The sequence below is a fragment of the Dryobates pubescens genome, chromosome 23 (assembly GCF_014839835.1).
Source record: "Dryobates pubescens isolate bDryPub1 chromosome 23, bDryPub1.pri, whole genome shotgun sequence".
Taxonomy (NCBI): Eukaryota; Metazoa; Chordata; class Aves; order Piciformes; family Picidae; genus Dryobates; species Dryobates pubescens.
The window spans coordinates 7,176,240-7,203,565 of NC_071634.1; the positions used below are offsets into that span (position 1 = coordinate 7,176,240).

Below are 27,326 nucleotides of genomic sequence, written 5' to 3' on the forward strand. Positions count from 1 at the left end.
AGGAGAAATAGAAGTGAACATTAACAACAAAACTCTGAAAAGAAATCAGAAAAAAACCCAAAGAAAGATAAAATGATTCACTAAAGAGAACAGCCTTAACAAAGGGTACACAGCACCTCTCCAGACTGAGGGCAAGAGGTGGGTTCAGTTTATGCAGCTGATTAATAGAGACTTCAAATGTCCTTGACCTACATCAGTACAAGTATTTTCTCACCCACCAGAGTAAACAATCACCTACCACTCTCCAGCGAGGAGCTCAGCTGGCAGAGGAAAGAATACTACTCTGAATTCAGATTTCAATCATTTGTTTTGGATTGCCAGGCCCTTGCATGCAAGCTAATCCATTCTTTTTGGAAGTGCACTTCCTTCAAACAGCCTCCCACATGTGGCCAAAGGGTTACTAAAGAGAGAGGGAACAAACTTGAACCACTCAGAGAAGATGTGAACAATGTGAACCCTATACAGAGGGTCCTCCAGGGCCCCTGGGTAATCAGAGACCTAACTTAGACTTGGGTGTTTGGAAGTATCACTCTGTTTTTCTTGCTGACAGAGGGACACTTAGAATCATAGAATTGTTAGGGTTGGAAGGGACCTCAAGGATCATCTAGATCCAACCCCCCTGCCATGGCCAGGGACACCTCACACTAGATCAGGTTGCTCACAGCCATGAACCATCTAATGGATTGCTCCTAATTCAGTTCTCCTTTTGTCTCACACACTGAACTATCCTGGCTGACAACTGCTGTCATAGAATCAGTCAGGATTGGAAGGGACCACAAGGATCACCTAGTTCCAACCCTCCTGCCATGGCCAGGGACACCCCACACTAGATCAGGTTGCTCACAGCCACATCCAGCCTGGCCTTAAAAACCTCCAGGGATGAGACTTCCACCACCTCCCTGGGCAACTTGTTCCAGCATCTCACCACCCTCACAGGGAAGAACTTCTTCCTAACATCCAATCTGAATCTTGGACACTTTGGGTTGAAGTTACCTTTTGTGAAAGCTAATTCTTTCGCCCCCCCATCTTCCAAAAGCCAGCCCCTCCAAAACTTGCTGGACATAGTTAGGTTTGCTTTTCCTAAGCTTAGCCCAAAAAAACATTTGTGACTAGTTCAGCCAGACTGAACTAAAGGCTTTAGGGCCCAGAAGCAACAAGACAAAGCTAATCTTTGTTATTCTTCCCAGGTACTCCCTCCTGAGCAACTGGCCAGACATGTCCAGATCCCATAGCAGGCAGATGACACTAATGATATCCAGGCTGGATAGAAGATGCCATTTTTAAGTGAAGATAATTAGGCATTTCAGAGACTTACCTGGTAATACAGTGAGTTTATTGCCACTGAAAATCTTGAAGCAAAGTGCAGTGTCTTTCTAACAGCCATGTTTTCCATCTCAAGAAGAATCTATACTGGGATTATGGAGTTCAGGTCTCTGCTCTGGTTTGTACAAGAGGACAAATGAGCCAATTCTAGTGGTGTCTTCTAGCCTCTAAATCAGTGAACAAAGAAACAGCAAATATTTCCACGATTAGCCAGGAAAATAGGTTGGCTATATTAGAGAAAATATAAAGAGAGCTAAAAACAAGTGGGTTGGCCTACTAACATTCAGAAGTGGGACAGAAATCAGCATTTAAAGCAACAATCATTGTGAATTATTGAAAGAGTAGGAAAAAATAATTTTATATATATATATATATAAACCACATGAGAACAGAAGAATTCTACCAGTGCTTGGCTATCTTCTTCATCCCCATGCAGGGCATCACTTTCTATTTCTCTGTGGTTTAGCTGATTTGTCCTAAAGGTCACAAAGTAAGTTTGTCTTGCCTTCTGCATGAAGCTATTGGATACCTTAACAGATTCCCTGATAAAGACCATTTCTCTGACACTCAGCTGATATTTGATTGCTCTTGACTTCTTGTGACAGAAACTTCTTGTGACAGAAAATATGTGCAGGTGCCTCTAGGAGCACACTACATGTGTGCAAAGGAGAAAAAAAAATCCCAGGAAGAAGTAACATCAGAATAATCTTTAACATGACCCTTTTCACACATTCTAGGTCTTGGAAAACTGACACTCAAAACCCCAATAATCTAATTCTCTCCAGTATTAAAGGATAAGATGTCCAACTGAAGCATGAGATTTTGAATCATAGAATGGCTTAAGTTGGAAAGGACCTCAGAGCTCATCTCCTCCAACCTCCCCACCACGGGCAGGGATACCTCTCTACTAGACTTGGCAGCTCAAGGCCTCAAACAGCCTAGTCTTCAACATAGCCAAGGAAGAAGCATCCACAACCTTCCTGGGCAGCCTATTCCACCCTTGTACTGAAAAACTTCTCCCTAAGATCCAGTCTAACCCTGCCTCCCTCAGCTTCAAACCATTCCCCCTTGTCCTGTCTATAAACATGCTCACAAAAAGTCCCTCTGCAGCCTTCCTGTAAGATCCTTTCAGGTACTAGAAGGCAGCTCTAAGGTGCCCCCAGAGTCTTCCCTTCTCCAGGGTGAAAAACCTCAGCTTCCTCAGCCTATCCTCATAGCAAAGTGCTCCAGCCCTTTGGATCACCTTTGTGGTTTAAGTAGACTATGATGTAAAGCAAGGAGGAGACTTACCTGAATACATACCAAAGTGCACAACAGACTTGGTTGAAGTGGCTCCCCTTGATTTCCCTTAGCTATATCTGCAGATTAATGATGTGCAAAATAAAATGAAAGCAGCTTTACCCAAGTGCTAATTGCAAAGTGTAGCATTTGCCCCCCCTCAAAACCTTACTCAGCTGGGGAAACTTCATCACATCGTGGTCTATATCATGACTGCCCACCCCGTGCCAAAGACACATTCATTGTCACTCACCAGAGAGAATTTCTCCCCTTTTCTAAACACTTGAGGATACCAGCTCCCAAAAAGATTCCAGCAGTTTGGAAGGAGGGAATTGCCAGCTTGGGCAAGAAGCACTGCAAAGGACTTGCCATTTTCTTCTCCTTATCTCCTTGCCTATGCAAGCACGTCGAAACTGTCAGATTTCTTTCAGTTCCTTTTAGCCAAGTTTAACAACACAAACAATAAACTTCACTCTTGCAAAACAAAAGACAATGTTGTGGATTATGAAACTGAAAACACACTTTGAAAAGTAAAGCCTAAAATAACGAAATTGACATTTAAGAGACACCTGGCATGAATGCTCTTCCTTCCCTTCAATACATTCAGTGGAGGCATAGCAGCTCCTAAAGACAAGCTGAAGAGAAGGGGAGCCCTTTGAGCCTTGGTTTGGAAACAGAAGCTAAAAGGGTAGCAGCTCAGTAGCATTTGTTCCCTGAAAGCTTTTCATTCCCAGTGACCTAGAAGGTTGGCTGGGAAGCTAGCAAGATATCCTTCATAAGCATAGGCCTTTCTAACTTCTAATTGAGTTCAACTTCTCTTGGAGACCATTCCTGGCACCCCAATGACACAAATGAGAGAGTTGGCCCTTAGAAAGCTTCCTGTTCTTTTCTTTTCTCCTGTCTCCAAACTCAGGAGATACCCAGACTCCATAAGTTGCTGTCATATGAATTTTTAAGTACCTGAAGTATGTTCAGAGAGGTATGAAGTACTCACATGTAGACAGAACTCTGCACCAAACACCATTCAAACTAAGTAAACCAAGCATTCCCCTCCTTGTAGAAGTTAAATCCCCTAGACTCAAAGCAATCCTAGCAGATTAAGCTTTGTAGAGAACACACTTCTCTGTGTTTCCATTTGCTCTCATAAAGCCCAACAGTGGTATCTCCTATCTACCCAAGAGCCACAGAAAGCACATTTCACTCTCTAATCTGCTTTGAGGGTATAAAACCCACAACATTTGGAGAATATCCTAACTAAAGAGCCTAGAGAGCTTTCCAGGAAAGATTTGTCTGACCAGCTGAAAGCAAGGACATGAATCAATAACCTAATAAGTTAAGAATCCTGGGTCTTAGTAAAAAACATGCCCTCACCCACTGGGAGAGCACAGAAACCTTCTTAAGAAGAGCAGGGGGAGAAAGATTCACCCTTCCCAGCTAAATCCTCCTACCAGTATTAGGGAGTTACACACTCTCAGGTTCTCTGCATTTGCAAGCAAAACACTCCTTAATTCAGTTTGAAACAGCTGCAGGACTAGGAACAAAGAACCCTTCACCAGCAGCAGGAGGGGCTCCATACTCACTATTGCACTGCTTCTGCCATCTGCCAGTTCTGGCCTCCAAGGCAGAACGTGGGGAGAAGGAGGGCACAACCCAGACGTCTAAACCAAGGATGCAGAAGCAGCAGTTCCCTAAACCACAGCTCTCACTCTGTGCTGCAGTTGAACTTCCAAGAAGGATGACGACGATCACAGCAGTCTAGAGAGGACTAGCTGGTCAATACCTGCAAACACAGCTACAGGTGTAAATCCACTTTCTGATCAATACGGTTTTGATGACTGTTAAACATCATCAGTCCCATTCACCCGCCTCAGGTAGTTGTTTGCAAACCAGGTTTTCAGGGAGTAAAGCACGTCAGGTTTCTTGTAGAACAGTATTGCCCTCCGGTGGCCAAAGGGAGAGGGAATCTTCCGAGGGTTCACCTTCCGTTGTTTCCTGCACACAAGGCTGCACAATCTCTCCGAAGGGAACTTAAAATTCAGAGACTCACCTCCGAGTCCCTCTAAAACCGAGATCCTTAGATGGGATGCAAGAGCAGTCAGGCCAGGGGTGTGGTGGAGTCACCATCCCTGGAGGGGTTCAAGAAACATGTGGTCATGGCACCTTGAGACACAGATAATGGCCATGGTGGTCTCAAACTGATGGCTGGACTCGATGACCTTACAGGTCTTTGCCAACCAAAACAATTCCATGATCCAAAGCTGGGTTGGGCATGTTATGGTGCAGTAGCTGAACAGAAAGCAGAAGCAGCAGCCATGGTGCCAGTCCCTCTGGTTCCTTGTGTTTCTCCTAATGATGTTATTTACAGCAGAAATTATGATTGCCTGCAGTCATCTTCAGTGGTCATGTTTAGTAGTCACAGCATTTCTTTCTGTGCACCAACTAACCAGTCTTCCTCTACCTTAGATTCTCTGCTTCTTTATCACTCCAAAAGCAGAATCATATCCTGCCCACTTTCAGAGCAAGAGGCAGCCCTCTCTCTTTTCACTGCAAGCAGGCAAGGGCCTCCCAGATGTTATTCAAACCCCAGGTAAGTAAACAGATTCTCTCTGACTTTTAAATCAGGCCCTCAGTGACTTAGAGATAAAGCAAGAGTCTGCAGACACAACAATAAGTGACTGCAATCCAGGTCAGGGACTGGCACGGAGCACCCCAGGGCAAAACCAAGGTCCCCCACACTACAAAAGAGATGTGCAAAGCAGAAGAGATCACTGCACCCTTGAAAGTGCAAAGGACTCTCAGAAATCCCCATAACTTAGCCAAACAGTCCACCTGAACCAATCCAATTACAACTTTTAATGGGTAAAACACTCAGAGATAATAAAAACTTGTTGAGTATTGGATCAGCCACACACTTGTGAGGAAGCTGTTGCTAGACAAGAGAAATGACAGGATGAACACTGCTTAAAGCAGCCCCAATTCTTCACCCTCATGTCAAAATGCTGCTGGAAATCAAGTTAGAGTTTCAGTGGAGATTAATTGGACCTGACATATCCCATGGAATCTGCTTGACCTGATCCACTTCACCTGCCAATAGTCTGCTAATATGACTCAGCTTTTCTGTGCTGCTGTCAGTGCTGGAGAAATCAAGTTAAACAGCTCTGTCTTCCTTTTCTGATTGCCAGCTGGGCAGGGCAAGTATGACTTAGCTTTCCCTTCTCACAGATGGTCTCTTTCTGACAGACACCATCAAGGTTACCACAAATTTAAACAGAGTATTGAAAGGAATGATGGTGATGGGACTTTAAAGTATAGCCATGACCGTGCATGTCCCACCCTCATGGCTCTTCTGAAGCATGGATCAGAAAAAAGCTCCACGTGATCATTACCCTTGATACAGCAAAAGGAGAGTCAGCTCTTACCACTAAACCAAACCAAAACAAAAAAAACTGTGATAAAACTATGATTGATTAGGGTGGGATTTATAGGGAGGAAGTCCTGTTTGAATAGGTCAGAATTAAATCCAAGACAACATGTATGCTTTTGCAGAACACAGAAGTAACCAGGTTGGAAGGTTTGAGGTCATCGAGTCCAACCTGTCACCCAAAACCTCCTGACCAACTAAACCATGGCTTCAAGTGCCACATCCAATCCCCTCTTGAACACCTCCAGGGATGGTGACTCCACCACCTCCCTGGGCAGCACATTCCAATGGCCAACCACTCTCTCTCACCTCAAGCCTAAACTTCCCCTGGTGCGGCTTGAGACTGTGTCCTCTTGTTCTGGTGCTGGTTGCCTGGGAGAAGAGACCAACCATCTCCTGACTACAACCACCCTTCAGGTAGTTGTAGAGAGCAATAAGGTCTCCCCTGAGCCTCCTCTACTCCAGGCTAAACAACCCCAACTCCCTCAGCCTCTCCTCATAGGGCTTGTGCTGGAGGCTTCTCCCCAGCCTCATTGCCCTTCTCTGGACACATTCAAGAGTCTCAATGACTTCCCTGCTCCTGCTGGCCACACTATTTCTGATGCAGGCCAGGATGCCACTGGCCTGCTTGGCCACCTGGGCACACTGCTGGCTCATGTTCAGCCAGCTGTCAATTAGTATCCCTAGGTCCCTTTCTGCCTGGCTTCTCTCCAGCCACTCTGACCCCAGCCTGTAGCACTGCATGGGGTTGTTGTGACCAAAGTGCTCTCCTCTGGAGGAGATGTTCAGCCACAGCTACTTAGACTTTTCGCATGTGAATGTGTCATAACTGACAAGGATAACAAAATACCTCAAAATCAGTGCTTGGCTGGTGAAGTCCTTCCAACTCAGCTACAGCTCTTGAACAAATTCTCTGTGACTGTCCCTGGGAAGCACTATGATATCAGACATAGCTGGCAATGTAGATATTTTACTAGCTCTGAAATCCTCTCTTTGAACCCTCCACAGGAAAAGTAGTTCTTTCAGCTGGACTAGAAGATCCCATCTGTTTAGTTGGCTCAGCTTTCTATAGCTCCCAGGACCCTTCTTCTGCCTAAACAGCTGAAACCTCAGAAACAGTAATGAGAATGAAAACGACTCCTTTTATCCTCTCAGTTGTTCATGCCAGAGCTTTTCATACTCAAAACCACCAACCCAAAAATTCAGTCCTGTATATAACAGCAATTTGAAAAATGCCCCTGGTTCTCTTCAAGGATTCTGATACAAATATGCTAGACAATAAAATCATAGAATCACAGAACGGCTCAGGTTGGAAGGGACCTCAGAGATCATCTACTCCAACCTGTCTCAACTAGACTCAGCTGCTCAAGCCCTCAACCAGCCTGGCCTTGAACACCCCCAGGGAGGAGGCAGCCACAACCTCCCTGGGCAGCCTCACCACCCTCATGCAGAAGAACTTCTTCCTCAGATCCAGTCTAACCCTACTCTCCATCAGCTTTAAACCATTCCCCCTTCTCTTATCTCTAGACACCCTGATGAGAATTCCCTCTCTCAGCAGATACAAAAGGATACTGAGACACACCTGAACAATGCAGACCTGTGACAGAGAGCTCACCCTTGTGCAGCTAGGAAAAGAGAGACAGAAGTCCGAGCAGTCAGGAGCTGCAGTCAGGAGCACTAAAACAAAGTGCTTTTGTTTCCTCCCCAAACAAATCAAGATCCACTTTAATCAGCTGCAAAGATCATTTCTAAAAGGGCTGAATCCAACATCTGTTCTTCACATAGTTTAGCAAAGGAAATCACTTCAGTAAGTTAATGGCAACAGAAAGCTGTTACCAGCGCTGAGAATTAGCTACACCAGAGAGATGTTTTGCAATCACATGGCACCAACACTTGGTCTGTTCTTCCACTAAAATGAAGTGCAGAGAAGAAAGGAGACACTCCCTGAGAATACATCTTTAAGTACCAAGCCAGTTGGTTCTTTTCAGTGTTCCAGTAATTCACATTACAGACATAGGTAAGAAGTTAATGTAATAACAAACATCTCCCCAGTTCCTCTTTTCAGCATGCTATGAAATTCATTTTCTTCAGCTTGCCATTGTTTATCTTTCTGCTTGAATGCCCAGAATTATATCCAAGGAAACTAAAAAAAAAAGCTGTTTCAGGGGGGGAAAAAAAGAGAGAAAACAACTACCCAGCTGAACTTAATTTGAATGGACAAAATGATATGAAAAAGAGAAACACAGCAAAACACCAAACAAGTTTCATCCACACGACAAGAGCTGTTTTCCTCCAGTTCAGACTTGGAACAAGAGACCTTCTGATACTTGAAGAAGACACATTGCTTGTGTTTGCTTGGGCAGGGAACTGAGAGTCAGCCATGCAGAGAAGCACAGAGACAGATGCTGCGATGAAGACTGCTTCTCTGGGCTGCAAACTGAGTCTGTACAGAGCAGGAAGGTTTACAGCAGTGTCTCAGGTACAGCTGTGAACTTCTGGGCTGCCTGAGGAACGAGTGAGCAAAATGCTTATCAGACAACTGTGACTCTCCATCAGAGTGAGCTATCACAGAGTCCTTAAGGGCATCTCAGAGCAATCCAGGCACTCTTAGCTCTGCTGAAGTAGTCAAAATTGGTGTCTAGAAGCTGACTCTGACCTTGGGCTGAGATGGGCAGAACAGCACACAGTGAAGGAACAGGATTAATCCCCTGACAAACAGGATTGTGCCTTTGATGAGAGATTTCAGCTCAGTTACTCCAGATATGTACTTCTGACTATTTTGTTCTGGGAAACCTAAAGCTCACCTGAATAAATGCTCTTTAATCTAAGGTGACTTAGAATATAAGAAACTATATGTATCTGTGAAAATGAATGGATAAGATCCAGAATGATGCTTTCTTCTCTGTTACTTACCAAAAAGAAGACAAAAATAGGATCCCTCCATAATTACAAAATCATACTGAGAGGCAGACACCAGACACAGAGAATGCTTTGTGTCACCAACAATCAGGGATCTCCAAAGCCATCCTGATTTGGAAGGTTCCTGTCCTATCAATTACTGACATTAACCCAACATTGTTTTACTGGCATGGACCTGGATCTTTCTAGGACCACATACAGCACTCGTGATCTGGGAGTGTAGGGACAGGATAAGGGGTGACAGCTTAAACTGGAAGAGGGTAGATTTAGATTAGATATTAGGAAGAAGTTCTTCACTGTGTGGATTGTGAGAACCTGGAACAGGTTGTCAATAGAAGTTGTAGATACCCTCTCCCCCAAGCTGTTCAAAGCCAGGCTGGATAGGGCCTTGATCAGTCTTGTCTAGTAGGACATGTCAGAGGGGTTGGAACTGGATGATCTTTAAGGTCCCTTCCAATCCAAACCATTCTGAGAGTCTATGGCTGGACTATGTTTTCCTGCTGAACGGCTGAAGCAGGGGTCTGAGGCTGCAGCCTGGCCTGCCACCCTCCTCACCCCTAGGGTGAATTCAGGATTTACACCCCTCTGTTAAAGGATTGCAACTTTGGTTGTGGTCTGCAGCCTTTTGACTGAAAAGAGGCAGCATTTGCAATCACAAATGTTAATTCCCAAACATCCTCACCAGTGCACACTCAGAAGAAAGAAGCAAAACTTGCTACTTCCTCCTTTTCTTCCCCTTTGCTGGCCTTGCCCTGATTTTTCTCACACTGTGGTTATGGAGCTTCATGCCCTAGCCTAGCTTTTGCAGCAACAGCAGGATTGGTGTTGCAAGAATTTGGGCTCTAGCCAGTGCCTGCTGAACACCCAAATGGAATCTGAAAGTCAGAGCCCCTTGGCTGGCACTTCCCCTTCTGCAATTGACTTGCCTTCTGCAGCTCACATTGGGTGGTCCTTGCCTAGCTTCCTTGATATGATGTACACACTTTCTTTCCTAGAAACTCTGGGGGAACAAAAGGAGGATGGTATGTTCTGAGCATCATGCAGAGAACTCTGCAGCTACCCCAGCTCCAGACCCATTTGTGGTTTCCTTGGCCCCCTCACAGCACCATGAAACTCATGGAATGGAACTGTAGAATCAGTTAGATTGGAAGACTCTTAAGACCATTGTGTGCAGCTGTAAATCTACCACTACCAAGTACACCACTAAACCCCATTCCCAAGTGTCACATCTTTTCAATACTTCCAGGGATGGTGACTCAACCACTGCCCCGGACAGCCTCTTCCAATGCTCAACAACCTTTTCAGTGAAGAATTTTTTCTTAATGTCCAGTCTAAACCTGCCCTGGTCCAGCTTCAGACTGTTTCCTCTCATCCCATCACTGGTTACCTGGGAAAAGAGACTGACACCCACCTGGCTCCAACATCCTTTCAGGGAGTTGTAGAGAACAATGAGGTCTCCCCTCTGCCTCCTTTTCTCCAGACTAAACAACCCTGGTTCCTCAGCTGCTCCTCACCAGATCTGTTCTCTATTGAATCTGAAAGTTGCATCCCTGTGCCAGCCCTTCCCCTTCTGTTGTGTCTTTGCCTTCTTTACCTCAGCAAAACTGGACAATCCTGGCATCACTTCCCCAACATGATGTGTGTATTTTCTTTTCTTGGAACCCTGCACCCGCAGCAGCCAGGGGATAAAAGGAGAGTGGCAGCAGCAGGGGGTGAGCATTGTGAAGAGGAAAGCCCTGCAGCCACTACAGTTCTAGCTCCTCTCTTGGTTCCTTTGGACCTGACAGCACCATGAAAGCCCTCGCAGCTGTGCTGGCCACTCTGCTCCTGGTGGCCATCTGCTCTTGCACTGCTTCATCCCCCCAGCTAGATACAGGTTTGCTCTCCTTCCCTGGGTAAAGCCTCCTCCCCACTGATGGGATCCGTGTGTCCATGGGGAAGGCTGGAAGTGGGTGGTCATCACTGGTGCTGGGAGTTAGCATCAGGCATGGAAGCTTCCAGTGGGAGGTCTTCAGGGATACAGCACTGGTGACAGCAAATCCTCTGCGAGCCCCAGGCAGAGCCTTTGCCACACTGTGGGCTCTCACTGGGGCTGTCTCTCTGCCCTCACAGCCACGCAGTGCTGCTTCCAACACACAAAAGTCTTCATCGGACCCAGAAGGATCGCCTCTGCCTACAGAACCAGCTCGAGCTGCTCCCTGCCTGCCGTGGTGTGAGTACCCAGCACAGCTCAGGCTTTGACAGCCAGCCCAGCACCCCATGTGTGTCCCAGGGTGGCTTGGTGGGAGGATGGGGCATGGCCAGGGATGCCTAGGGTGCTGCCAGCAGGACCCAGCAGAGGCACCCCACTGCCCTGGTTGAGCACCCCACCACTGGTTTCCTTCTGGCAGTGTGGTCACCAAGTCGGGGAAGGAGGTGTGCGTGGACCCCGAGGCACTCTGGGTGCAGAACTATCTGAGGAACATCAACAACCTGAAGGAATGACCCTGCCCTGCTGCCGCCCCAGCGCAGCTTGGCTCCCGGCACCAGGCGCACGACAGACTGCTTAAGCTGCATCCTTCAACAGGAACGTTTATTCTACTCAACCAACATTTGCTACATTAGATTCTGTTTGCTAAGCAAAGCGAAAGTACAACCATTATTCCCAAAGCATCAACATGCCTGCTAACGACCCAGGACTTTAGATGTCTAAATAAAGTGGCTTGATTGTCATATAACCTTTTCGGTGTCTCTGAAGCCCCTGCTGGAACCCCAGCACAAAAGAAGGGACCCAAAGGACCCTCTTGCTCTCGCTACATGTCGGCTTCACTGCTTCCCCTGAGCAGGGCATCCTTGGCCCCACGGCATCCCCTACAATTCTTCCCCATCCCCAGCCTGGGTCAGCTCCTGCCCCGCATCCAGCCCTGTGAGTGTGGTCTCCATCACGTTTTGTCAGCGTTTCTCCTTGAACAAAGGCAATACGGAATTAATACACTAAAAGCGACCCCGTTCCAGTCTCTGAGAACCTTTCGGTGATGGATTTTCTTCCAACGTCCAACCTAAACGCCCCCTGGTGCGACTCGCGTCAGTTTCCCTTCTTCCTATCGCTTGTTCCTAGGGAGAGGACACCGACACGCCCCTGACTCCGGCCGCCTTTCAGGGAGTAGCACAGAGCGAGGTCTCCGCTCAGACACGGATGACACGAACCCGCTTGAAGAGAAACTGCTCAACCCTAACTCCCCCGCTAGGCAGCTCCTGAGCTGGGCTTCCAGCGCCTGCTCCCCGCCAGCCCCCTCCGTCCGGGCCGCGCAGGAGGCGCGGCGGGGGGTGGGAGGCGGCGTGACCGGGATACGCGCGGCATCTCGGGCGTTGTAGTTCCGCCCCCGGTGCGACATGGCGGCTTGCGGAGCGCTGGCTGCTCTCGCTGCCGCCTTCCTCCTTGCCGCTGGTGTCCAGCCCAGCAAGTATTCCCGGGAGGCCAACGAGGGCTTGGCGGACGCCGGCGCCAAGCGACGGGAGAGCGGGGAGTTTCGGGTGGTGAAGCTGAACCAGGTCTGGGAGAAGGCGCAGCGGGTGAGTGAGGCGGTGCGGGAGCAGCGGCGCCCACGGCGGCTCTCTGCGGGGCTGCTCCCGCGAGGGCCCAGGGTCGGGCTTGGCCGCTTTGAACGCTGCTCCCCTGGCAGCAGAGGAAGAAGCGGCGCAGGCGGCGGCTGGGGCTGGGGGCTGTGTGTGAGGGGAAACCTAGGCGGCCCGGCCCGGCGTCTCCACGGCGGGCTCCGGCTTGGTGCTGGGCCTCTGGGGTGCTGCGGAGGCGGGGGAGAGTCGTGTGGTTGTCAGGCCAGGCTGCCACTGACTGGCAGCTCAGAGCAGGACTCGCACAGCTCCGCTCCCCGGGGGCTGGCCCAGGCTGCGGGGAACAGCGGTGCTGTGAAAGGGCTTCTCTTAGGAGGTTATCTCCTTCCCCTCTCCTGCCGTGTTTCTCTCTGCGTGATGATCGTCCCATGTGTAAAGCCAGCAGTTAAACCATATACATGCCCTGGAAGTGGGAGAGAGAGTGGAGTCCTTCTGGAGTGATCTGGGGCTGGTGCCTTCACTCGCTGGTTTAATGCTTCAGCCCTATTGTTGAGGGACGTGATGGTCACATCTGTCTGCAGCAGGTGGCCATAGGTCCTGCTTTGCACAGGACAGGAGCTCAGTGCACGGGACACCAAGGAATCCCCCACCTTGGTGGTTATAGAATAGAATACATAGAATAAACCACCTTGGAAGAGACCTTCAAGATCATTTAGGTCACCTTCATTTATACTAAGCAGTGTAGTCAGAGGAAGAAGCACCAGCAAATGTGTCCCACCACTCCCAGCTGGCTTGACTCTGACAGTGACAATTGATTACCTCTCTGAGCTAAAAAAAATATATTTGAAGTGAAAATAGACTAAAACTATTTTATTGTGGTGGGAATACTTAATTACAGCTAAGCAGAATGGCTCCAACAGGGGGGAGGAGCACACTAGCTGCCCACGCTCATCTGACTACTGGGGAGCAGGGAAGTTTGGGCCATGGCTGGTAAAGGTTCAGTTCTTGTAGGTGAAGGAATGTGGTTAATATTAATTCTGGATTTCCTGTACTCTGGATAGACACCACCAGGGCCACTAAACCACGTCCCTAAGCACCACATCTGTGTGTCTTTTGAACACCTCCAGGGACGGTGACTCCACCACCTCCCTGTGGAGCCTGTTCCAATGCCTGAAAACCCATCTGTGAGGAAATTGTTCCTAGTACCCAACCTGAACCTCCCTCCATGTTCCTAGGCAAGAGATGTTGTGCATGCAGTGGCTCATCCCTTAAAGTCCCTACATTCAAGTGGACACAAAGCATTAAAAGAAAGGAATGATGTGCTGCACATCTGTGCTGGCTTCTTGCAGCAAGAGGTGACTCCACATAACTGAATGCAAACATTTCTCTGTTCCTGGTAGCTTCATCTCTCTGCTGTGAAACTGGCAGAGTTGCACAGTGATTTGAAAATACAAGAAAAGGATGAACTGAGCTGGAAAAAGCTGAAGGCTGAAGGGTTAGATGAAGATGGAGAGAAAGAAGCCAAACTCAGGCGCAACTTAAATGGTAAGGTAAATCTTTGGAAGGACTTAGGTGGAACTTAACTGATAAGGTATTATCTTTGCAGGAAGACTTTGCTTCAGGCATGTGATCAGATACCAGTGTTTGTGTTTGAGCCACTAAGTAACAGGCTGGCTTTTCCAGAGCGCACACAAGCTCTCTGGAGGCCAGCAGGGAGCCGCAGGAGGCTGAGAGATTCCCCTGCTCCTGATATTTTCAGAAGAGGTCATTAAATCTGGGGCCTCTTTTGTCTTACTCTGTTAGCTTTCCCAGCCATGAGCTGCCAAATCCAGCCCTGCAAGTCAAGGGTGCAGCCCATCTCTCGTGTTCCATACATCCAGAAGTTAGTGCTGATGTTTCTGTATCTGCTGTTCTCTTGCAGTCATTATGACCAAATATGGAATGAATGGAAAGAAGGACTCTCAGCTGGTTGATACCAACTACATTAAAGATGGTGCAGAAAGTGATACACTAGATGATCCAAGACTGGAAAAATTATGGAGCAAGGTGAGGAAAGTTCCCAGGAACTGGAGTGTAGGAAATCAGTGTTTCTTCACTGTGCCTTCTGAGAGCCCCCCAGAATTGGCACTGAGTAGTTTTAGTACTCTGCTTTAAAGTACTGACCAAGCTGCTGTAGCTTACATCTTTGTGACCTGAGGGCATCCCCTCTGCCTCCAGGTCACCAGGTGTGGCAGGTGTGCCAAAGCAAACACCCAGATCAGTCAGCCTGGAGGGTAAGATCCTCAGTCAATGTTTCATTGACCTCAGGATTTTCCTTTGTGTAGCAATTGTCCTTTTTGTTACATTTTAAATAGAACTGTTTCATAGGCTCTTAAAGAATGCAATCTGTACTGGGAAGTTGCTCAACCTGGTATTCCAGTGACATCAGTTATGCATTAAACCCCAGAAAATGTATTGTCAGGCTGGGAAGGTAAAACTGGTGAAGCCAGGATCTTCAAAATTGAAATCATTCAAAGCTTTAAGAAACTAGTAGTCAGGTAAAGCAAAGCATTCTTAATACCTGTCTAGCACAGTGGTAGTAAAGCAGAGAAAACCTGTGTGGGGTTTAATCTTATTTGTAGCTGGATACAGCTCTGGCAAGGTGGCATGTGCCAAGAAAAGAAGGGCTTGGGGCTCAAAAACATTCACTTTTGATGGTGCATTGCAGGAGATCAGTCACCAGAGGTGTGGGTAGTGCTCCAGCTGCCTGACTCTGAGCAAGTGTGTCCCTGCTTGCTAAAAGTAATCCAGTAAGGAAGAAATCATAGTATCATAGTATCAGTCAGGGTTGGAAGGGACCACAAGGATCATCTAGTTCCAACTCCCCTGCCATGGGCAGGGACACCTCACACTACATCAGGCTGGCCAGAGCCTCATCCAGCCTGGGCTTAAAACACCTCCAGGCACAGGGCCCCAACCACCTCCCTGGACAGCCCATTCCAGGGCTTCACCACTCTCACGGTGAAGAACTTCCTCCTCACGTCCAGCCTGAATCTCCCCACCTCCAGCTTATTCCATTCCCCCTAGTCCTATCACCACCTGAGATCCTGAGAAGTCCCTCCCCAGCCTTCTTGTAGCCCCCTTCAGATCCTGGAAGGCCACAATGAGGTCACCTCGGAGCCTTCTCTTCTCCAGACTGAACAGCCCCAACTCTTTCAGTCTGTCCTCACAGGAGAGGTGCTCCAGCCCTCTGATCATCCTCATGGCCCTTCTCTGGACACCTTCCAGCACCTCCATATCCCTCTTGCAATAGGGGCTCCAGAACTGGACACAGTACTCCAGGTGGGGTCTCACTGCAGAGCAGATGCACAGCAAAGACAAAATCCTCACTTGCCAGTGGAGCAACACCAAGTAAAGATTGTACTTAATACCAGGCTGCATCCCTCGTGCAAGCAGTGCCCTTGCAGTTGCAGGGCCCTTATATCTCTATTAAATTGTTCCCTATGGTATAGAAGTGTCTCCTTTCACTGGCTACTCCAGAGCAAGTCCGGCTTTACAAGTCTGAAGCAAATTCTCTTTTTGACATGATCAAAGCCCCTGTATGCATCAATCTCTAGCTCCTGACTGCATATAAATATAAAAGGATTTGAAACAAAAGATCTTAGGAAAGCTGGGCTTAATTTTCTAAAGGTGGTGGGAAGTGGAGAGTTTTGTGGCGCACACTCCAAAGCACTTGGCCTGGAAAGCAGAATTTGCTGGTGTTTCTTTCAGGCCAAGACCTCGGGGAAGTTCTCTGCCGAGGAGCTGGACAAGCTTTGGCGAGAGTTTAAGCATCACAAAGAAAAGATCCACGAATACAACATCCTGCTGGAGACCGTGAGCAGGACAGAAGGTGCCTGGAGAGCTCTCTGATGTTTTGAGATGAGTTCTACTCTTGGCTCTGACCGTGGCCTTCATTGTTTCCAAGTGTCTTTGAAACTCCTGAGGGCTGACATTCCTGCCTGCAGATGCTGGCACTGCCAGGCACTTACTAATTCTATGATAAGGTTGGAAAAGACCTCAAAGATCATCAAGTCCAACCCGTCACCCAACACCTCATGACTACTAAACCATGGCTTCAAGTGCCACGTCCAATCCCTATTTGAACACCTCCAGGGACAGGGGCTCTGCCACCTCCCTGGGCAGCACATTCCAATGGCCAGTCTCTTTTTCTGTGAAGAACTTTCTCCTCACCTCCAGCCTAAACTTCCCCTGGCACAGTTTGAGACTGTGTCCTCTTGTTCTGGTGCTGGTTGCCTGGGAGAAGAGACCAACCCCCACATGGCTACAACCTCCCTTCAGGTAGTTGTAGACAGCAAGAAGGTCTCCCAAAAGCCTCCTCTCCAGGCTAAACAACCCCAGCTCCCTCAGCCTCTCCTCACAGGGCTGTGCTCAAGGCCTCTCCCCAGCCTCATTGCCCTTCTCTGGACACATTCAAGAGTCTCAATGTCCTTCTTAAATTGAGGGGCCAGAACTGGACACAGGACTCAAGGTGTGGCCTAACCAGTGCTGAGTGCAGGGGCACAACGACTTCCCTGCTCCTGCTGGCCACACTATTTCTGATGCAGGCCAGGATGCCATTGGCCTTCTTGGCCACCTGGGCACACTTGCTGGGTTGGGTTCTACCTGTGTTTCAGCAGATTAGCAACACTGGCCATGGTAGCTGAGTGGAAGTTAAGCAGCAAGCATAGATCCACTGCTGCAAAATGTAGTCCTGCAGAACATGCACGTTTTATCTCACCAGCTTGGAGCCCAAGGGGATCTGTTTTATGATCTTAGGCACTGAGCCTGAGATATGTTACAGCATCAAGGATCTGAGTCCAGCATGCAGTACTGATCCAACTAAAATCTTTAGAGCCAAAGCATTCTAAAGCTTTTAGGCAGTTTGATGTTTGCATTGTAGAATCCAAGCTAGAAGCTGCTGGAAATCAACATCAGATGTCCTGATGGCTTCATTAAATCCCCAAGGAAGAGAGCACAGGACTCACCAGCCATGCCTATCCTGTCTCCTTGGATATTACTAACCTAGGAAAATAAGAACATTTCCTTACTAAAATCTTGGCTGATGGCCAGTGGGAGTTAAAAAGCACTTCTGTAATTCCACTCTGCAGAGCTCTGAGGAGCATTGATCTCACTCCTGACTTGCAAAAGGAATCAGTGCCTCCAAATGGTGCTGCTGATGCTTCATTCACACTCACCTGCTGAGAGCTTCCCATCTTCTATTCACCTCACATCTGGGGCATTTCTGCAGCTTTTGACCTGTGGGAGTTTGGCCAAAAACCAGTAACACTTTCCTTCTTCTGCAGATATCCACAAAAATGTCATCAACCCCTCTGAGGAGAACCTGGTAAAAGAGGAAATCTTGCACAACAAGCACAGAGAACTCAAAGAGAAGCTCAGAAGCATCAACCAGGGCTTTGAGCGCTTGCGTAAAGTCAGCCACCAGGGATATGACACAACCAGTGGTATGATGCAGTGGGGTTTATGCTCATTTGGGGTTCAATTCACTCAGCAAAATTACAAATCAGTGGGCAATAACAAGATGTAGTCACAGGGTCACAGTGCATGGGGTCCCCACAAAGGGCTGGAGAGGTACAGCAGCCTGTTCTGTTTAAATCCAGCACTAGAAGCCTAATGAAGGGATAAGGACAACCTGTAAAGACGACAGTCCTGTCTGCTGTGCCCATCTGAAAAGGGATATTACATCTTCAGGAGGGCAGGCAAGGGAGACAACATGCAGGGCAAGCAATGCCACAATTCAGTTCCTGGGGGGAAGTTTCACCCCTTTAAAAAATACTTGCTCCAGCAACACTACAGTGAAGTATTTGGATTTTCTCCCTTCAACTAGCCCCGTTAGTAATGCAGTGCTCAGTGTGTCTGTGGGTTTGCTTGTGAGAAAGCATGCTCAGCTTGCATACAAGCAGCATGTCCAGATGTTCATTTGGTGCTCTGTGTCTGTTTAGAGTTTGAAGAACCCAGAGTGATTGATCTGTGGGACATGGCCAAATCAGCCAATTTCACCGAGAAGGAACTTGAATCTTTTCGGGTAAGTAGAATTCCAGTGAGAAGTGAAAAGGTTTTCTGAGCTTCACTTAGTGAAACAGCATTAGGGATGTCTTAGCAAGAAGAGAGAGAGGAAGGCTTGGAAAGAAAAGCCTGTGAATCTTTCTGTGTATTACTTGTCCTAGGAGGAGCTGAAACACTTTGAAGCAAAGATTGAAAAACACCATCATTATCAGAAACAACTGGAGATTTCCCACGAGAAGCTGAAGCACATAGAGGGGACTGGTGACAAGGATCACCTGAACAGAAACAAAGAGAAATATGCCATGCTGGAAGAAAAGACAAAAGAACTGGGATATAAGGTCTGTATAAATCCAGCAGACACACAGGTTGAAAGTTTACCTCAGTGGCAGAGGGGGTGCAGGTTATCCAGCATGGATTTTTCATGCTGTTTGAGTAGCTGTCAGAGGAGTTGTTTAAGGCACAGCTCTGCTCCATGCCTGCTACAGGCTGTGCATGATTTTTTACAGACCTCATTCTAAAATGCCTGAAATTTCCCTGGTCCTGGTTCTTCTGGTGTCACAGACCCTGACAGCAAACTGTGACTATGGGACATGGATACATAAGACTGATTGATGTGTTCTTTTCTTACTAGGTAAAGAAGCACTTGCAAGACTTATCCAGCAGAATCTCTCAAGGTCTTCAACACAATGAGCTATAAAAACATGCTGTCCTTCATGGGATCAATGCATTAACACAGAAAATGTGGGGTTTGAACAGGACTGACCAAGGAGTCCTTCTGAAATAGTAAGGATTGGACAGGGTTGTCCTGTAAGATATTTTTTTTCCTTCACTTAATTGCCAGTTTTGTATTTGCACTACCAAATGAAATGAGTAGATTATAAATGTGAGGTACACATCTTGGATCATTTAAATCTTGCATCTGAATCAAGTAACAGCCTTTGAAATAAGCAGTCATGTCAGAAGGAAAAGATGTGTATTCTCAGAGGATTCCTGCTGGTAAAAAACAACTGCTGTCATAGTCAGGAAAGGTTTTCTGATCAATGAAAGCAAGCACTGAGGTACAGGGAGTTAAAACAGGCCAGAAAAGTCTTTTATGTCAATGCTTTTCCTACTGAAGGTAACAAAAACATTTCTACTGCCTTTGAGCAGTGGCTCAGAGCTGCACTGTGTATGAATCTTTCATGTGAGAGGAGGGAAGGAAGAGTAAGGAGGGAACAAGTATTGAGGTCAAGTTACAGACTAGTTACAGACTAACCCATAGGAGGTTACTGAGTGTATGTACAATTACCTTGTTCATGGTTGCTGGGGTTTGTTACAGTTAGTCATTAAAAACATCCCAACTGTACTGGTGAGCCTTTGTTTTGCTTTCCTCTCATTTAGGGAGAAGTAAGCAGACCTGTGCTTTGAGCATGTTGCCTTTCTTTCAACTGAAGTTCACTCTCACATTGGTTTTTTTAAGACAGGAGGGATAGTTATGCACCACAAGAATGTGTTCCTACCTTCTGAATTAGACAGAAGGCTAAAGCAGCTTCTGTATTCCAATAGTCAAAGACTGCTACCACTTTTGTGAACATTTTTCTGTTATATGTGAGAACTGTGGCAGCTATTTTAGCCTTCTGGGTTGAGGTTTTCTATACTGCCAGTTCTGACCCTTTCTCCCTAGGGAGTGTTTCACTGTTCACTGAGCAGCTGTCCAGGAGCAAGGTTAAGGCAGAGACCCAGTGCAGGTGAATGATTACAGCTGCTTGGTTAAGAAGCTCGGTCCCTCACACACTGCAGCCCTGTGGTGTGGCAGCTGTCCTCCAGCCTCAGCTGCTGACACCCCTGCCCTGAGAAATACTGAGAGGTCTGTTCAGTCAGAACCAGCACTCTGTGTGTTCTTTACCTACTGCCTGGGTCCACAGTGGGCTCAAAGTAGTGTGATCCTTGTGCAAAGATTATTTCAGGTTTCATCTCTTACCTGGAGGTTCTGCATATCTTAATTTTGAAGCAGGAAGGCTGGAGGGGGTATACTTCTTTCTTTTCATGTCAGCCAACATTTATATTGCCAAGAATCAATCCCTCAGGAGCCCCACAGGCTACCATTAACATTAGAGATGGGCCTGTTCCTGTAGGCTAGGGGCTGTGTCCCCTTTGCTGGGTTAGCTAAAGAAAGTCAACCCAGACAAAATGACAAAATGTTTTGTTTTCTTCTGGACACTGCACCCCATTTCTTCCCCAGACTCACCTGAAGGGCTGTCCCTCCTTCAACACAGCAGGAGCTGCACTGCCTTACAGCTTTAGCTTCATCATTCTGTATCAGTTTTTGCAGGTGAATGCAAAGAGGAATGCATTCTGTGCTAGGTGTGGGAGGTGCAGACTTCACTCTGGCCTTTGGTTTTCCCTTTGGTAGAATAAGAAATGAATCCATGTACCACAGGTCAGCTTGATGGCTGTGGCTTGGACAGGGGCATGACCCACGGCACTGGCTCCTGGGTGAAGGATTTGAACATGTGCACTGAAGGCAGCAGCAGAGGAAAGCAAGCAAAGCTCTGAGCAGGTCCTGCTTGGCAGGTCTAGCTGGGTGCTGCAGGAGTGCACCACAGGAAATGCCTTCTCACAGCTGGCACTCACAGTCACATCACACACACTGAGACAACAAAGACAACCTATGACCAGTTGCTGGGCTCTGGTGGACCTGTCATCCTCTAGCAAATCCCCCAGCTGTGGGAAGTAGCAGTGGTGTAGCTGGATGTGGAACTGGGGCACCTTCATGTCAAGTTAGGGTGCTCTCTGTCTCACAGCAGGGGTGCAGCTCCCACCATCCCTCACCCAACACACACTAAGCTTGCCACAGAGGAGAGCAGCCAGACACAGGGTCATTCCCTCCAAGGTCCAGACCAAGTCAGCACAAACTGGGACCATCTTCATGGCTCTATGCATGGACGACAAGCCTGTCACACATGGAGCATGACAGTCTGCCTCTTTGGAGTGGCCACCAACATCTAACTATCCCACAGTTCCACTGTTGCTGGTGGAGACAGTGCCAGCACATCTCCTGCTTGACCAAGGACACAGACACAGCCTCAGCTTGTGCCAGGACACTCCACTTCCTTGCTGCAGCCCCACTTGGTGCAAGCAGCAGCAACCCAGCCTCCAAACTGCCTTGTACAGACTCAGTCACTCTATCCTGTCACTGTCCTGTCACTACAGTAGCAGTCCAAAGACATCTGTTGCTTTCCAGCTCTCTGCTGACATCTCCCTATTCCTCCATCAAATTCCAGTAGGCACTTTTCCTGTGCTTCCCAGTTTGTGTCCTGCACTGCTGAGTGTTGGTCATCAAAGGACAAAGCGTTACAACAGTACAGGAGAATAACAAGAGTGGGCAGGAGGATTGCAGACATGCTCCAGGGACATGCAGCAGGGTGTGGAAAGCCACATAGATCATCCTGATTGTTCAGCTTGGTGTGTTGGACAAGCAGAACACCTGTCTGTAGATAACATGGGACTGTCATGGACTTCCTATTGGACATGCTTGAGATTCCTGCCCTACTGTGTGAAAGATCAAAGCACGGCGGCTAACTGCGCCTGTGCCAGTCCTCCATGAACAGGCCAGGAGAGCAGATTCCTTCAGCACACACTCAGAATGGTGGGGGTTGGCAGGGACCTTGGAAGACCATCTACTCCACCCCCCCTGCTAGAGCAGAATCACCCAGAATAAATCACACAGAAAGCAGGTGGGGTTTGACTGCCCCCAGAAATGAAACTCCACCACCCCTCTGAGCAGCCTGGCCCACTGCTCTGAATGATGTCTTTGTGTTTTAATGGAACATCCTGTGTTCCAGTCTGTCCATTGCCCCTTGTCCTGTCAACAGACACTACTGAGAAGAGCCTGGCCCTATTCTCCTGACACTCACCCTGTAGACACTGATCAGCATTAATGGGATGCCCCTGCAGTCTTCGCCAGGCTAAACAGCCCCAGCTCTCAGCCTCTCCTCTTCAGGTGGTTGTTCCAGTCCCCTCAGCATCTCAGTGGCTCTCTGCTGGACTCTCTCTGGCAGTTCCTTGTCCTTCTTGAACTGGGGGGCCTAGAACTGGACATAATATTCCAGCTGAGGCCTCACCAGGACAGTAGAGAAGGAGGAGAACCACCTTTAACCTGCTGGCCGCACTCCAGCATGGACCAAGCTGCACCCTGCTCGTCGTGAGGCACCAAGAATAAACTCACCCTTTGCATTCCCTCTGTGGTTTCGTGGCTGTGTCTGCACCCCACCTGTGCTGTCCCACAGGAGCAGCCAAAGGCAGGCCATGGGTACATCTTCCAGCTGCAGCAGACAGAGGCACCAATACCTGTTGAACCTGAACAACTCATTAGATAGCAAACCTTCAGTATCCAAAGGGCAGGCTCCTCTCCTGCTCTTTCCTGTGTATGAATTGTCTGTAAGCTGCCAGCTCAGCCCACAGCTGGGTAAAATGTAACCTCTATCACATGGATGCCAGGCCTTTTCTTCTTTTCCCCCTATTTTTTTTTACATTATTTTTTATTTTAGAGATTTCACAACACCAGGATGTAATGTGGAGACAAATTACTGTCATGCTACATCTGCTTTCTGATCCCACCCCCTCACTGCACAGCCCTCAAATAAGTTGATGCTCATTATTGCAGTCAAGCGGTGATGTTCCACACGCCTCTGTGTACACAGTGGGATCAGAAATGGGAATTATTTCTAGATCCTCTGATGCAGACAAATGCTTGGGAGCAACTTCTGAAGTTAACTTTTTGCTCACCCTGAAGTTTTGACTAACCTCAAAGTTTACTTGGCAGCTGCACTTTCCTGAGCACGGCCACTGCCTTCTGAAGCTCTTTGCGGTCTCAGAATTGGGGACTGAATCACATCTGTTTGCCTGTCTGTGACATCCCAGCCTTGAAAAGAAGAGACCACAACTGATCTTTCTGTTCAGGTATATCTGTGCTGTCCCAGAGCAACTAGAAAAGGGACTTACCAAAGGGTGCTCGTTTCAGAGGATCATGGAACAGCTCAGGTTGGAGGTGAACTCGGAAATCAACAACTTGCCTTTGTACCTCTTTACAAAGCAGATCTCCACTGCCCATTTGGCAAATCACAGAATCACCAAGGCTGGAAGAGACCTTAAAGATCATCAAGTCCAACCTGTCACCACAGACCTCATGACTAAACCATGGCACCAAGTGCCACGTCCAATCCCCTCTTGAACACCTCCAGGGATGGTGACTCCACCACCTCCCTGGGCATCCCGTTCCAATGGCTAACTACTCAGTGAAGAACTTTCTCCTCACCTCCAGCCTAAACTTCCCCTGGTGCAGGTTGAGACTGTGTCCTCTTGTTCTGGTGCTGGTTGCCTGGGAGAACAGGAAAACAAAACCTTTCAAACTGGAACTATTTGTATGAGAGTCCTTTTCCCTTCAGAAATATGCTAGGCTGATAGAGAAGCAGATCATCACACAGGACAGAGGAGAGTGGCAACTGTCAGCTCTCAAACACATTTGTCTTTATTTGAGATATTTCTGATCTTTTACATTCCTATTGAGGCTACATTCAAACAAATGCTTGGGTTAACTTCTGCCTCAAACAAACAGCCACTCCTCATTCTAAGTCACTTAGTGAAACACTCACTGGCACAAAACATCCAGTCACCAACATGAATTACAAAGCATATCTGAAACAGAGAATTGGGCTGGGATAGCCTGTCTTAAGAGGACACAGCCAAAGAATCATAATATCCAAGATACCACCCCCAGTAACATCTGGAAGCCAAAGCTGCTCTGTTATCACAGGCCAAGAAGTTGTCCTCATAAGAGCACTGCCTGTTAGCCTGGTGTCACTGCTGGAGGGGATTTACTTAAATGACATCTGGTAGCAGAGCACAAGGATTACACAGACAGGGCAACACCAGAGACTAAGCCAAGTTCTGAGTCACTCAACCTCACTGTGCACAAGCCAGATGTCTCAGACTTGTGGATACCCCTAGAGCACCTCATCCTGCTGAGCCTCAGTTCTGCAGGGTCTCTGAATACATCACCCTCTTGCACAAGTCTGGTTTTACAGTATTTCAGGGCAGCAAAGAACGAGTCAAGTTGTAGACTGAAGGTGGATGACTTGCTGTTGATGCTGCTTTTGGAGCTGCAAGTAAAGGGCTCCATTACCAGAAGTGAAAGTTTCCTTTGAGTACCCCGATTTTAAGATACTCTGCATGAGAAACACGAGACTGGATTTGCAAAGAGGCTGACAGCTCCAGGAAACTGCAGCTGCTCAGCAGCTATGAAATCAAAGCCTGTGTTTTGAGACGGGGGGGGGTTAGGAACAGAAGCACCCAAAATGTCCCTTTGCCCTCACTTTGGTTTCTAGACACAACGAAATCACTTGCATGTGTGTGTGTGCTCTTGCCTACCTGCATCCCTGACAAGGCAGCTTTGAAATCTGAGCAGCTTCAAAGCCACAGATCTGTTGGTGAGGTACAAAACTGACTTAGTTACAGGTAAAGTTAATCATGGCCACAGATAAGCCCAGAACTTGAACAAAATTGTGCCTGCAAAAAAATCAGGCACTGAACTGCCCTGGTTTTGTAAGAGTCCATGAATGTATTACTAGAGGGTTTCTGTACTTTATACACTCAGATATATACAGATATCTTAACAGTCACACTCACACTCACCCTCACATTCACCTTCCCTTATCTGCACACACTCCAGTTCTTTAATGTGAAAGAAAATGCCACCATCTAATAAACACTGGAACTGGTTCCAGGTTCTCCAGGATTTTAGACATCTAGCAAAAAGGTAACTTCCATCTGACATTGCAGATGAGGAAAAATCTGGACTTTATAACCAGATGAAAATAAAAGCAAGACCAGACCTCCTCCCCCCTCATGCTACCAGCCTCCCAATCAGGAGTCAAGACACTGGAATGGATCTGGTATCAATGCCACAAGAGATGGCAGCGTTTTGCATGAGTGTTTTGTACAACAAATGTGGATCTTTTGGAAGAGAAATTGGTACCAATTAATGGTGAGCAAAAAGTTCTTTCCTAGACAGGTCACTGCTGAGCCCCCTTCTTCTTCTGCTCCAGCTCCTGCAAACGTTCCTCCCGGCACTGGGCGTGCTGGGTCCCCACTTTGTGGGCTGTCTCCGTGGCTGCGATGTCGATCTGGGCATAGCGAGATGATCCGCTCCCTGAAACACCAAATGAAATCCTGTACAAGACTACACCCCTCACACATTCCTGGGTAAAACAGACCCAGAGTGGTGGAGGGTTGGAAGGGACCTTGAGTGATCGTCACATCCAACCACCTGCCAGAGCAGGATGACCTAGGGCAGGTCACACAGGAATGCCTCCAGGCAGGTTTGGAATGTTTCCAGAAGAAGGAGACTCCACAACCTCTCTGGGCAGGCTGGCAGCCAGGGGTAAGTTATTAGAATCATAGAATCAGTAAGGTTGGAAGAGACCTCAAAGATCATCAAGTCCAACCTGTCACCCAACACCTCATGACTATTAAACCATGGAAAGTGCCATGTCCAGTCCCCTCTTCAACACCTCCAGGGATGGTGACTCCACCACCTCTGCCACCTCCCTGGGCAGCCCATTCCAATGGCTTATTCTCCCACAGATCCCCTAGATGCTCTTGGTCTGGTCTTAAAGCAAGCTCTGTAAAGGGAGTAAGGTGATAACAACTACAAAAAACAATTCCAAATCTTTCTTATCTGCCCCAGGTTTGGATCTCCACTCCTAATCACAGCATCCCAAAATGCCAGTTTGGAAATATCTCCAAGGATCACCTGGTCCAACCTTTCTAGGTGAAGGTGTAGTTGAAATGAGCTGACCCAGCACCCTGTCAAGCTGAGTCTTAAAACTGTCCCATGGAGGGTTATTCACTGCTTCCCTTGGGCGATGATTCCAATGTCCAACTGTTCTCATGGGGAAACATCTTCTTCTGGAGTCCAATTGGAATCTCCCCAGCAGTAACTTGTCCCCATCACCCCTTGTCTTTTCCATGGGACTCCTTGTACAAAGGGAATCTCCATTGTCCTGGTAGCCATCCTTTATGTACTGGTCCATGGTAATAAGGTCTGCCCTAAGCCTTGTCTTGAGGCTGAACAAACCCAGCTCTCGCTCCTCCCAGCAGAAGACAAAATTGAACTTCGCTCAACACTGAGCTGAGTGGCAGAGCTGAGCAGAGGAGGCTTCACCAGCAGCCTGCTTACTGACTAGTAAGTCAGTCAATGAATAACATCTGGTACTTGAACAGAAACCACCTTTGGAAGGGATTCTTTGTGGGGATTAGGCACTCTGGGAGCGTTCACCAAATCAACCGCTTCAGCCTCAGACAGAATGACTACCATTAGGAATAAGGGAGGTAAAAGCTGCTTAGTAAGGTAAGGAGTGAGGTAAATCTGTATAGGTGCAGACACAAAACTCTAGAGGTTGAGAAAACTTGAGTATGACAAAATAATTATGGTTGTTCAAAGTTCTACAAGTTGAGCTTGGGAAAGCAGCTGATAGTCAGGAAAGTTTATGTCAGTTTATGGAATTTGGCTCTTCTTTCTGAATGCCATGGCTCACTGTCTTGAAAAGGAAGACAAACCACTGCTTTTACATCTCAGCAGGATGCTGTACAGAGAACTACACCTCTAAATAACAATAGAGGCCCTCTGTATTGCAGGCATAGGTGCTGATTGTCTGAGTTAAGCACTAGAAGGAAAATAACCAGATCCAGACAAAAGAACTAAAAAACCCCCAAACATCTATTTTAAAGAATTCAAATCCTTTAACTG

General features: G+C 47.6%; 2 protein-coding genes across 2 annotated transcripts in view; one reads left to right on the forward strand and one right to left on the reverse strand.

Moving 5' to 3' along the window:
• The first annotated feature begins 12,278 nt into the window (after positions 1-12,278).
• On the forward strand, positions 12,279-19,900 carry LRPAP1 (LDL receptor related protein associated protein 1). The gene is made up of 8 exons (XM_054172392.1): positions 12,279-12,493; positions 13,894-14,038; positions 14,415-14,539; positions 16,244-16,364; positions 17,818-17,976; positions 18,475-18,557; positions 18,700-18,876; positions 19,170-19,900. The coding sequence occupies exons 1-8, from the start codon at positions 12,314-12,316 to the stop codon at positions 19,233-19,235; spliced, it is 1,056 nt and encodes a 351-aa protein (XP_054028367.1). The 5' UTR covers positions 12,279-12,313; the 3' UTR covers positions 19,236-19,900.
• Positions 19,901-24,929: 5,029 nt separating this feature from the next.
• DOK7 (docking protein 7) overlaps positions 24,930-27,326 on the reverse strand; it is a 50,106-nt gene continuing 47,709 nt past the window's right edge. Inside the window, 1 exon segment of the mRNA XM_054172281.1 lies at positions 24,930-25,727. Within this exon segment, the coding sequence (XP_054028256.1) occupies positions 25,591-25,727 (137 nt within the window). The 3' untranslated portion in view covers positions 24,930-25,590.

Excerpts from the sequence above, each read along its gene's own strand:
- LRPAP1 (XM_054172392.1), top strand. The coding sequence starts at position 12,314 with ATGGCGGCTTGCGGAGCGCTGGCTGCTCTCGCTGCCGCCTTCCTCCTT. Across the intron at positions 14,039-14,414 it reads ACTCAGGCGCAACTTAAATG|TCATTATGACCAAATATGGA; the intron begins GTAAGGTAAATC and ends GTTCTCTTGCAG. Across the intron at positions 16,365-17,817 it reads GACCGTGAGCAGGACAGAAG|ATATCCACAAAAATGTCATC; the intron begins GTGCCTGGAGAG and ends CTTCTTCTGCAG.